This window comes from Dermochelys coriacea, chromosome 10 (genome assembly GCF_009764565.3).
Source record: "Dermochelys coriacea isolate rDerCor1 chromosome 10, rDerCor1.pri.v4, whole genome shotgun sequence".
Lineage (NCBI taxonomy): Eukaryota > Metazoa > Chordata > Testudines > Dermochelyidae > Dermochelys > Dermochelys coriacea.
Window position 1 is genome coordinate 23,543,488 of NC_050077.1, and position 12,839 is coordinate 23,556,326.

Consider the following 12,839-nt stretch of genomic DNA (forward strand, 5'->3'; position numbering starts at 1 on the left):
CATGGAAGATCACAAGTATAACCAGAAAAAAACCTGCTAGCAATGCATGTGATTTGTTTGGACTGTATTGTTTGCTCTTTCCCTCTAGGGACTTTCCTTTATTCCAGTACACAACAACTTCTGCTTTTTCACTTCTAAGGAACAATCAGAGATATTGCAAGAGTTACACTTAACCTAGCAAACTACAGCCCGGGGGCCACATCCGACCCTCCAGATGTTTTAATCTGGTCCTCGAGCTCCCGCCAGGGAGAGGGGTCATGGGCTTGCCCCGCTCCACATGTGCTGTGGCTTCTGGAAGCAGAGGCATGTCCCTCCTGCGGCTCCTAGGCATATGGGCAGCCAGGGGACTCCGCACTCTGCCCCCGCCTCAAGCGCCATCCCCGCAGCTCCCATTGGCCGGGAACCGTGGCCAATGGAAGTTGCAGAGGCAGCACCTGCAGACAGGGCAGAGCACAGAGCCACCTGCCCGTGCCTCCGCGTAGGAGCCAGAGGGGAGACATGCCGCTGCTTCCAGGAGCTGCTTGAGGTAAGCACCGCCTAGATACTGCACTCCTGACTCCCTTCCATGCTCCCAGCCCTAATCCCCCTTCCGCCCTCCCCAGCCCAGAGCACCCTCATACACCCAAACCTCTCATACCCACCCCCATCCCAGATCCCGCACCCCCAGCCAGAGCCTCACCCCCTCCCACACTCCAACCCCCAATTTCATGAGCATTCATGGCTCACCATACAATTTCCACACCCAGATGAAGCCCTTGGGCCCAAAAGTTTGCCCACCGCTGATTTAACCCCATAATTTTCTACACGAGGACTTAAAGATTGCTATAACCTTAAAAGTCTATGGAATATAACATTCGCTATCAGTGTGTCTAGTAGCATTAAGAGCTGGAAAAAGCTTAATTTATTCACAGAAAAGTAGATAAATAACCACTGTCCTCTCCCAGTGACTGAAATATATGTAATAGGCAGTAATATACAAAACATTTAGTGACCTCCCTTGTGAAGGAAAATACCATGGTTCTGTTTGATGCAAGCAGAAGTGGTAGCAAATAACTCATTGTATATTAAAAGTTTCTGTGCTTCCCCCCCTTCTTCTTGGATAGGTTCTACAAAGAATGTTTTGGTATTGAATTGGTAATTACAATGTTCAACACTTTGTTTCACTAGAGTGAAAGGCAACACTTTTTAGTTTTTAGTTCTTTGTAGTTCCTAATTGACTACTAGTTGTACAATATAAAAAAACTTTTTTCAAATGTGACTATTACAAATTTACATGCTATTATAATGTCAGAAGTCTATTGCATCCACTGTTTGCTTTTCCAGAGCACGCCAATCAGATTCCATGTTTTTTAAAATCTCTGTCTCTGGCAATGAAAACGGTTTGGAAGCAGAACTGAAAGTTTCACTTCACACACTGCTATTCTGGATAAGTGCTATAATTGGGGAGGTGTGGCATTTCTAGATTATTATAAAAAGAAAAGGAGTACTTGTGGCACCTTAGAGACTAACAAATTTAAGCATATACTCAAATAAATTTGTTAGTCTCTAAGGTGCCACAAGTACTCCTTTTCTTTTTGCGAATACAGACTAACCCAGCTGCTACTCTGAAACCTAGTTTATAATGCAACTTTCAGTAATTTGGGCACATTACGCAAGTGTCCTGTTGGAAAATGCCTTTAACAGCTATTCAGTGGGATAAAAATTTCCCAGGTATAATACATTTGAAATGCTGATTAACCATCAAAAGAGTCAGCATCAATAGTGCACAGAATTCCAAAAAAATGTGGACTCTTTATGAATGATTATTGAAAAAAAAATCAATAGCTTTTCAAACTTAGTTTTTAAAACAGCAAAAACAATTATATGTGTATCAGCATATTTTTTCTAACCCCTTATTTAAAAGATTTTATAGCAGCCTTTACAAATAGGAATGGAATGAAACTTAAATAAGATCACTATGTGCAACAGAGATGAGCCAGATGCAGTATAAACAGACTGCAGGTATCCTGCAAACCTACCCTTATGTGAATCAGCTCGGAGAAAAAAAACAGTTGCAGTGATCTTTCTCCTGGAATTGCTGCTCCTAGAAGGGGTACTTCCTGGAAGGGCGCTATTGTTTCTACATTCAGGGTAAATCAATGCATTGCTTTTAAGAGTACAAATTTCAGAGGCAGCACTTCCAGAAGTGAGGGCATTGAAAATTGTTCCAGAAAGCTATTCAGGGGAAGATTAAGAGTCAAAATACCCTACACCCAGAACCCTGGACCTTTAGAATCTCCTCCTGTCTTGCAAGGTTATTCAGTGAAACATAATGAGATCCTGTTTTTTTTTTGTTGCTGGGTTGTTTTTTTTGTTTTTTTTTAAATTAAAGGATTTCTTCCTGCAGAACAGTAGAATTTTAAAGCTGTACCTGTGAACTAATCAGAACATGGGTTATGTTTAATGTGGGTAGCTCACTCAATCTAAGTGATTTAGCAGAATTTCAAAGTGCAGACACTGAAAAACAGTGTAGTTGTAACCATGTCGGTCCCAGGATATTAGAGATACGAGGTGGGTGAGGTAATATCTTTTATTGCATCAACTTCTGTTGATTTGAGAGGCAAGTTTTTGAGTCTGAAGAAGAGCGCTGTTTGGCTCGAAAGTTTGTCTCTCTTACCAAGAGAAGTTGGTCCACTAAAAGATATTACCTCACCCATTTTGAAACTGAAAAACAAACATTTCAAAACCTTACTCTGATATCTGTAGACACAATAAAAAGTCTCACCTAACTGAGCACTTTAAATTATAGGATTTAAATAAATAAAAGTTTACTGGAAACAACATACTGAATGAATAGATTTTGGAAGATTGTGAACTATGGCATTGGCTATACACTATAATCTTTCCATATTATTACATAGGGAAATATCTGCTTTGGATTAACTGAATTGTTCATGGATGTCATGGCTGGTCACAAATAAAAGACATCTGCCTGAAATAAGTAATATGACTCAAGGCAGGAATTCAGATACTTGAGTTTGGGGTGACTATGTGTAACCAGAAACCATTATTTAATAGTATAAAATAAGGAAGCGCTATATGAATGAAGAATGCTTTGTCTTGCTGTAGAAGGATTCCTTCTGATAGTGGTAGAAGACCTAACTTGCAGGCTCTTTGGGTCTTCTCTTTTCATCTGTACAGCATACAGCACAATGGGGCCTCTGGGCACTACGTAATATGTGTAAAAAAAAATTAATGTACGATTCTCATTTTTTTCTCAGCCACCATTGACAAAAGTCAGATTGCACATTTACTTATGCCAGCTCATGATCACACTAAAGACTCAAGTACAGCATATAGATATTAGATGGAGTTTTTGGGTAGCATTCTCCTCAGCTCTATAAGCATATATTTAAGCTCTATCTTGTTTAAACTCTAACTTGCATATGAGGCTATTTCAGACTAGAGCTTTTGAAAATCCTACCATCTCTTCATTCCCTCAATCCCCACATACTTCTCTCTCTTTTGATAGATCCGATTTCAGCGACCACCAGTGAACAAAGACTAACACTAAAAAATGATAAATGTCTACAAGGTCATTTCAAAACTTGGAGCAAGAGACGAGTTTTAGTTTAGCACTTTGACTTTCATATTTTGTTTTATTTCAAAATGGTGCTGCAATGTATCTCTACATGTTGTAGATAGAGGTGAGGAAAAGGATTATGACAGGCAGTGACTTTTTTGTGACTAATTTCAGAGTAGCAGCCGTGTTAGTCTGTATTCGCAAAAAGAAAAGGAGTACTTGTGGCACCTTAGAGACTAACAAATTTATTAGAGCATAAGCTTTTGTGAGCTATAGCTCACTTCATCAGATGCATTTGGTGGAAAAAACAGAGGGGAGATTGATATAGACACACAGAGAACATGAAACAATGGGTTTATCATACACACTGTAAGGAGAGTGATCACTTAGGATAAGCCATCACCAGCAGCGGGGGAGAGAGGGGGGAGAAGGAGGAAAACCTTTCATGGTGACAAGCAAGGTAGGCTATTTCCAGCAGTTAACAAGAATATCTGAGGAACAGTAGGGGGTGGGGTGGGGGGGAGAAATACCATGGGGAAATAGTTTTACTTTGTGTAATGACTCATCCATTCCCAGTCTCTATTCAAGCCTAAATTAATTGTATCCAGTTTGCAAATTAATTCCAATTCAGCAGTCTCTTGTTGGAGTCTGTTTTTGAAGTTTTTTGGTTGAAGGATAGCCACCCTCAGGTCTGTAATCGAGTGATCAGAGAGATTGAAGTGTTCTCCAACTAGTTTTTGAATGTTATAATTCTTGACGTCTGATTTGTGTCCATTCATTCTTTTACGTAGAGACTGTCCAGTTTGACCAATGTACATGGCAGAGGGGCATTGCTGGCACATGATGGCATATATCACATTGGTAGATGCGCAGGTGAACGAGCCTCTGATAAAAAGAAAAGGAGTACTTGTGGCACCTTAGAGACTAACAAATTTAGTGTGGCTGATGTGATTAGGCCCTATGATGGTGTCCCCTGAATAGATATGTGGACAGAGTTGGCAACGGGCTTTGTTGCAAGGATAGATCTTGGGAGACAGGCCAGTCCTTGCTTAGACAGCCCCCCAATCTGAAGCAAATACTCACCAGCAACCACACACCACACAACAGAACCACTAACCCAGGAACCTATCCTTGCAACGAAGCCCGTTGCCAACTCTGTCCACATATCTATTCAGGGGACACCATCATAGGGCCTAATCACATCAGCCACACTATCAGAGACTCGTTCACCTGCGCATCTACCAATGTGATATATGCCATCATATGCCAGCAATGCCCCTCTGTCATGTACATTGGCCAAACTGGACAGTCTCTACGTAAAAGAATGAATGGACACAAATCAGACGTCAAGAATTATAACATTCAAAAACCAGTTGGAGAACACTTCAATCTCTCTGGTCACTCGATCACAGACCTAAGAGTGGCTATCCTTCAACAAAAAAGCTTCAAAAACAGACTCCAATGAGAGACTGCTGAATTGGAATTAATTTGCAAACTGGATACAATTAACTTAGGCTTGAATAGAGACTGGGAATGGATGAGTCATTACACAAAGTAAAACTATTTCCCCATGTTATTTCTCCCCCCCACCCCACCCCACCCCCCACTGTTCCTCAGATATTCTTGTTAACTGCTGGAATTAGCCTACCTTGCTTGTCACCATGAAAGGTTTTCCTCCTTTCCCCCCCTGCTGCTGGTGATGGCTTATCTTAAGTGATCACTCTCCTTACAGTAAAAAGAAAAGGAGTACTTGTGGCACCTTAGAGACTAACCAATTTATTAGAGCATAAGCTTTCGTGAGCTACAGCTCACTTCATCGGATGCATTTGGTGGAACTGTAGCTCACGAAAGCTTATGCTCTAATAAGTTTGTTAGTCTCTAAGGTGCCACAAGTACTCCTTTTCTTTTTGCGAATACAGACTAACACGGCTGCTACTCTGAAACTTCTCCTTACAGTGTGTATGATAAACCCATTGTTTCATGTTCTCTGTGTGTCTATATCAATCTCCCCTCTGTTTTTTCCACCAAATGCATCCGATGAAGTGAGCTGTAGCTCACGAAAGCTTATGCTCTAATAAATTTGTTAGTCTCTAAGGTGCCACAAGTACTCCTTTTCTTTTTGTGACTAATGGTAGAGTATTTTCATCTCTGACAAGAAGGTTATGTTCTCAGTCTTTCAGATGAGGACTTTTCAAAGTGTATGCCTTAACCTCCATTTAGGATGACCGTAGGGTGCTCTACATGGGCTTACGCTTAATCTTAAAATGATGTAGGATGCTGCAGCCCACTTCAGTGGCACTTCTAGCTGGGAGAATAATAACCTGTGCTGTGTGATCTGTGCTGATCACCAGATTGTTTCTTGGTAAAGTTTATGTTTTGATTGTGACCTAAAAGCCCTAAGTCCTTTGGATCCTGGCAACCTTAGAGACAGCATCACTCCCCAGGTGACTACAAAGGTCATGATCATCAGAGATAATGGAGTTTACAGCTTCTTGGATAATGGCTGGCAGCAGGCATTTTCAGAAGGGATCTTAGACTCTAACTCACTTCCCTTCTTGACAGAGTAGAATCCAATCAGTTAAATGTATGAGAATTATGCGTTTTCCCAGAGATTTTATTTATGGCAGACAGAGCCTCTGGGATTTTGATAAAAACACTCAACAGTATTTTATAAATACCCAGAAGCTTGAGAAGTGATTTTAGTCAAAACTAGTCATCTCAAAACTAGGCTTTTTTCTGGTGTCCATTTCTTTAGAGAGTGATAGTTGAAAGAACCTTCACTTTCTGGCCACGTAGTAATTAAGGACAATCAGACACTGAAAAATTAAGCAACATTTAAGATGCGTCTTAGGGTAAATATGCAGGGTCGGTACCTCACGACTGAGTAGCTATGTAAACACACAATATATTATCTTTTACTAAGTTATATACTTGCTGACGATTTTTTAACGCCACTTTATTGGTACTGGAGTACATAGTACTTCATGCAACTTAACTCATTCTACTTCTGAAATATAGATACAAGGTTGATGTTACCACATTTTTTAGCATTTACTAATTGGCTTAGAATTTCATAAGTGTGGATCATGGAATGCTTGTCATAGCCATCAAAAATCTCATTTTTAGAATACAGCCCCCTGCAATAAATTTAAATAGGTCTCTCTCAGGCTCCCCAAGGATGCTTAAAACTGAATGCCTACAAGTTATGATCAGAAAATGAAATGGCCACTCAGAATGGTAATTAGAATTGCAGGTGATTATCCACATTTTAAGCCTGGGAATGGCTGCCCAATTTGATTATTTTTAAAAACAGTCACCTCAATTGTCAAAACCAAAACTGGTTAGAGTGGAGCAGGTGCACATTAGAAGCATTTCAAGGAGAATCTGCTGCAGAATGACTTTCCTGCCTTACCCCCAACACTGTCTTAGCAGCTCTCTGACTCATATATGTCAATGAAAGGATTGATGTAATGAACGTTGAGAAGAAATGCCAGTATAGGATGTTCTACAAATACTTCACAAATAAAGGAAGAATGGAAAAGGGAGTCCTAACTGGGATTGCAAAAAGGAATCTCATTGTAAATATTCACATTAAGCACTTTTACACAATGGCACCACTGTGGTTTGCTGTGTAAAACCTTTGAAAGCAAGTTACGATTGTCAGTTAGCATACGTGCCAACTTCCTCTCCACCAGTGGAATTTGAGTCTCCTCAAATGCCTGTTTAACCAAACCTCCACATTAATAATGGCCCAACTTTTACCATATAACAACCTAGATACATGTGCTGAATTATATCATGTTTGCCCTATAGATATAATACAAACATAACTGTCAGATTTAAATATACAAAAGTGAGTAATTTTATTTTTAAAAATAAAAGGCACAACCACAAAAAGTGGTACATGAACAAAACCATTCAGCTGCGTAAAGTTACACTGAGTGTAGAATCTCACTTATTCACAGGGGCTCCAGCTGATCCGATGATGAGCTATAAATCTGACATATTATAATTACAGGTAAAACAAACTAAAGCAGACAACCTGCTAGCAGACAAAGAGAAAGCACGTAAAGGTGCATCTTTCAGCCAGCATTCAAATCAACACTGACAATAGTAAAGTATCCACAGACTAAAGTAGTCCAGAAAGCTGAAAAGATCTTCACAATCTGTGTTGCAAAAACATCCAGCATAGTAAAAAGAGGTCTGAAACATGATTTACACCTTAATCCAGTAAGCATTTATAAAATAAACCAGTGTGCACCCTGAATGCCAAGACTGAAAACAGTGATTTACCTGATGGACTCTGTGCTGCAGAAGGAGTGGAAGCTGAGCTGGCAGTAACTGAATCACAGTGTCCAGTACTCCCACTACCACTGGAAGAAGGAGATGGCGATGAAAGTGGTGATGGATTGTGCTGGTTTATACACTGGGCTACTGCAAAACCTACAAGACAAGACAATGAAATTTAATAACAGAAATAATTCAAGTTGGACTGTATGGTAAGGGCAGATTGGGAAAGGGCGAGAGACACAATAGTGCCTCACATTAGTGTTGATTCAGTTCACTGACAAAGGAGCTACCTAAGGTCAATTGCAGCTGAGAAGTAAAGCGACTCCTAACTGAAAAGTGCTACTTAAACCTTCAGGTGGATGATGGAAGAAGGATGTAGAGATGCTTGGTAAGAGGCACAAAATCAATCTGTGAAACAAAATGGACTGTCAGTGATCCAATGTATGCTTGAAAGCTACTGCCAATTTTCAGTAAATACCGGGGGACACAAATCAGCGTTCATGTCGCACTCCCCATCAGTACCCGACCCGGCCCAAGCCGAGGAAGCTAATGATCCAACTGGTGGACCAAATTCCAAGTGAGGAATCCTGGTCACGTGCCCCCTGAGGCACGCTGCGCATAGGCTAAGCAGTAGTAAATACTGGCTTCAATAAATTCAAAGATGACCTGCCAAAAAGAGAGCTTTACTAAGGAGACAGCTGTCTCTTTGTGAGGCTGAAAACCTGTATAGCACTTCAGTGGAAAATCACTACCCTTGGGGAATATTATCCATCAAACCAAATGCTGACATTAGGTGTTTTTCCAGCTGTTTGAGAGACTTTCCCAAGTCAGAATACAGCAGAGTACTACGTAATAGCTGATCTTCTCAATTAACAAATATTTTAACCCCCTATTCAAGAGTTGTAGTGTACAGATTCTATTATGCAGCACTTTTCTATGTCCTTGTGGTACACCATCATCACTTGAAGTCTATTGTCTCTGCAGAAGATGTGGAAACATATTTAGCACTATTATTTGTTTGGCCTATGTTTTTTAAACACTTGACATCTGTGCTTTTTTAAATGAGAAAAATATCTAACAGTGAACTTAGAGTGAAATGCCTGCAAGCTGCCTGAACAATTTTTACAAATACCATAATAAAGGCTCAAACACAATGTATACTGTAAATAGAAAAAACAGATGATCAAAAAATACCACCATCGCTAAACAACAGAGTAAAAGAGGCTGTTAGAGACAAAAAGACATCTGTTAAAAATTGAAGTCAAATTCTACTGAAGAAAAAAGAAAGGTGCATAAACTCTGGCAAGTCAAATGTAAAAATATAATTAGGCAGGACAAAAGTATTTGAAGAGCAACTAGCAAAAGACAAAAACTAACAGCAACTTTTTTTTTTAATTAAACAGTAATAAATCACCAGGACCAGATGGTATTTACTCAAGGGTTCTGAAGGAACTCAAATATGAAATTGCAGAATTACAAACTGCTATCATTTAAATTAGCTTTTCTACAAGATGACTGGAGGAGAGCTAACATAATGCCAATTTTTTTTAAAAAAAAAGGTTCCAAAGGTGTTCCTGGTAATTACAGGCAGGTAAACCTAACTTGCAAATTGGTTGAAACTATAGTAAAGAACAAAATTATCAGTCATACAGATGAACACAGTATGTTGGAGGAAAAGTCAACATAGATTTTCTGAAGGGAAATTATGCCTTGCCAAGCTATCAGAATTCTTTGAAGGTGTCAACAAACATGTGGACAAGAGTGATCCAGTTGATATCACAAAGTTGGACTTTCAGAAAGCCTTTGACAAGGTCCCTCACCAAAGACTCTTAAGCCTAGTAAGGAGTCATGGGATAAGAGAGAAAGTCCTTTCATGGATCAATAACTGGTTAATAGGAAACAAAGGGTAGGAATAAAAGGTCAGTTTTCACAGGGCAGAGAGGTAAATAGTGAGGTCCCCCAAGAATCTGTACTGGGACCAGTGCAGTAAATGATCTGAAGAAGGGGTAAATAGTAAGGTAGCAAAGTTTGTAGATGATATAAAATTACTCAAAGTAGTTAAGTCTAAAACTGACAGTGAAGAGTTACAAAGGGATGTTACAAAACTAGGTGATTAAATTTCATCTGCCATTTTGTTGCCCAGTGTTGATAAATGCCAAGTAATGCACACTGGAAAACACAATTCCAACTATACATACAAAATGATGAGATCTAAATTAGTTGTTACCACTCAAGAAAGATCTTGGTGTCATTGTGGACAGTTCTCTAAAAACATCTGCTCAGCATGCAGCAGCAATCAAAAAAGCTAACAGAATGCTAGGAACCATTAGGAAAGGGATAGATAAGACAGAAAATAGGACAATGCCACTATATAAATTCATGGTACGTCCACACCTTGAATACTGTGTGCAGTTCTGGTTGCCACATCTCAGAAAAGACATATTAGAGTTGGAAAAAATACAGAGACTGGGAGTGTTCATCTTAGAAAAGAGACAGCTAAGGGGGGATATGTTAGAGGTCTATAAAATCATGAATGGTGTTGAGAAAAAGTATTATTTACCCCTTCACATAGTACAAGAACCAGGGGTCACCCAACAAAATGTATAGGTTTAAAACTAACATAAGGAAGTACTTCTTCATACAATGCACAGTCAACTTGCGAAACTCATTGCCACGGGGTGTTGTGAAGGACAAAAGTATAACTGAGTTACAAAAAGAATTAGATACATCCATGGAGGAAAAATCCCACAATGGCTATAAACCAAGATTATCAGGGATGCAACCCCCTGCTCTGAGTGTCCCTAAATCTCTGACTGCTAGAAGCTAGGACTGGATGACAGGGGGTGGATCACTTGATAATTGCTCTTTTCTGTTCATTCCCTCTGAAGCATCTGGCCATTGTTGGAAGACAGGATACTGGGCTAGATGGACCCCCCATTGGTCTGACCCAGTATGGCCGTTCTTATGTTCTTATGACTATTAGTAAAACCGGACAGTCTCCCATTTTTTCTTCTACTCAAAACACAGAGTGTTTTGTGGCTCTTTACAAGGGACAGGGCACAGTGAGTGGCAGTTCTTTTCAGCTGCTTAGGAAGATTTTCTGCTAGTCTGTATTATAGCAATCACTGTGTATTCTTTTTGCCTTACACATCACTGCAAGAGTCATTTAGTGCTGCTACTTGCTACAGGAGTAATAGTGATGAAGGAAGATACAGAACGCAACAGCTCAATCTTCACCCCTTTAAGGCCGGGTTTCAGTATTCCCACGTTAGTGACGGGGAAACAGAGGTCCAGGACATTTTCAAAACTGACCATTATTTTAAGTACCCAACTTTTGACATCCAAAACAAAATTTGCAGACAGTGAGTACCTGCAGCATGAACTGACATCTGAGGAAACTGTAGGTACTGAAAATCAGGGCCCTCCTGTCTCAACCCGAGCATCCAAAGACTGAGGTACCCATAACGAGTGGACACTTTTGAAAATTTTAGCTTGAGTGATTTGCCCAAGGCCACAATGCAACTCAGCAGCAAAGCCAGGATTAGAAATTATGAGTTCTTGATATACCCAAAAAGAAAAGGAGTACTTGTGGCACCTTAGAGACTAACAAATTTATTAGAGCATAAGCTTTCGTGAGCTACAGCTCACTTCATCGGATAGGATATACCCAAATCCCCTAGATCAGAAAGAAAAATTGTTCCTGTGTTTAGAAGTTTGCACAATACGAAAAGGAGTTTCATTTTTATATACAGAGGTAGTGCCATAAACATAAGTAAAACAGACTTTCAGCCTTTTGGCTACTAGTCTTCTGATGCAACAGCTGTACTGTCACCCATTCGTATTTTACTGAAATCAAGTAAACATTAGGATGTATCTACTAAATCCTCCAGGACTACAGTGTGTTTTACCTGGATGTACCTGATCATTCACCAACACTAAACAGTTAACAAATTTAGCTCTCACTGATGAAACAGTGTCTGAACCTCACAACTTGGTATAAGGGTTTGACAACAAATGTGTTTATTAACTTTAACATCATGAACCCTCTAGATTGTTGGACTTTCAGATTATCGTAAGATGCTATTACACAAATACAAAGCATACTGTCTGACCTATGAGCATATCAATATTCATAAACTTCTGGTATGACTCACTCTCACTACAGATTTAATCTAACAATTTGTGGGATCCCTTGATTAGGACAGTATTTTATTATGACAATTATTGGATAGTTATTGGGTGACTGTTATTGGCTATCACTGATTGGGTGTAGACTGATGTATTGTGTGTGGGCTTGTATATAAAAAGGTAAGCTTAGTGATTCTTTCTGTTAAAATGTAGCCATCCAATTCCAATTCAAACTGATAGTCCAATGCAGATGATGCTACTTCTGTGGAGTTCAGAATTTTACTACCAAAGCTTTCCAAAGGTCATTAAAAGAGACTACTAGTTAGTAGAAGAGCATCACCTAGATATGATAAAAGAAAAGGAGTACTTGTGGCACCTTAGAGACTAACAAATTTCATGAAGTTGACAGATTTCCACTCTATACGGCTAAATTCAGTGCCTTGCATAATCACAGGTTTCAGAGTAGCAGCCGTGTTAGTCTGTATTCGCAAAAAGAAAAGGAGTACTTGTGGCACCTTAGAGATTAACAAATTTACAACAAAATTAATTTATTAACAAAATTTGTTAGTCTCTAAGGTGCCACAAGTACTCCTTTTCTTTTTGCGAATACAGACTAACACGGCTGCTACTCTGAAACCTAGATATGATAGTTTTAGAATGCTGCCTTAAAAGAAGGTGTTCAGATATGGTCTATTGCTTGTCTGCATGAATGTCCTTGTGTGATTTTGCAAACTCACAAGGGGGCAAGGATTTCACTAATGCAGAAACAGATGTTCTAATAATGGTCAACCAATATAAAGCTACAAGAGCCATTTTTCTTCAGAGAAAGATGGCATTGCAGCTATATACAAGTTGTTCA

The 12,839-nt window shown here is 39.5% G+C and overlaps 1 protein-coding gene and 1 long non-coding RNA gene across 8 annotated transcripts in view; both read right to left on the reverse strand.

The window, feature by feature from the left end:
* CLEC16A (C-type lectin domain containing 16A) overlaps positions 1 to 12,839 on the reverse strand; it is a 204,313-nt gene that overhangs the window by 9,942 nt on the left and 181,532 nt on the right. For all 7 annotated transcript variants that reach the window (XM_043494551.1, XM_043494549.1, XM_043494550.1 and 4 more), the window contains one exon: positions 7,856 to 8,005. In XM_043494551.1, coding sequence (XP_043350486.1) covers positions 7,856 to 8,005 — 150 coding nt within the window. The remainder of the gene's footprint in view (positions 1 to 7,855; positions 8,006 to 12,839) is intronic.
* Positions 707 to 7,849, reverse strand: LOC122456203. Its single transcript, XR_006274939.1, has 3 exons — positions 5,671 to 7,849; positions 1,612 to 3,715; positions 707 to 1,458 (listed from the first exon to the last, which is right to left on the reverse strand). It is a non-coding gene; the product is annotated as an uncharacterized LOC122456203 (long non-coding RNA).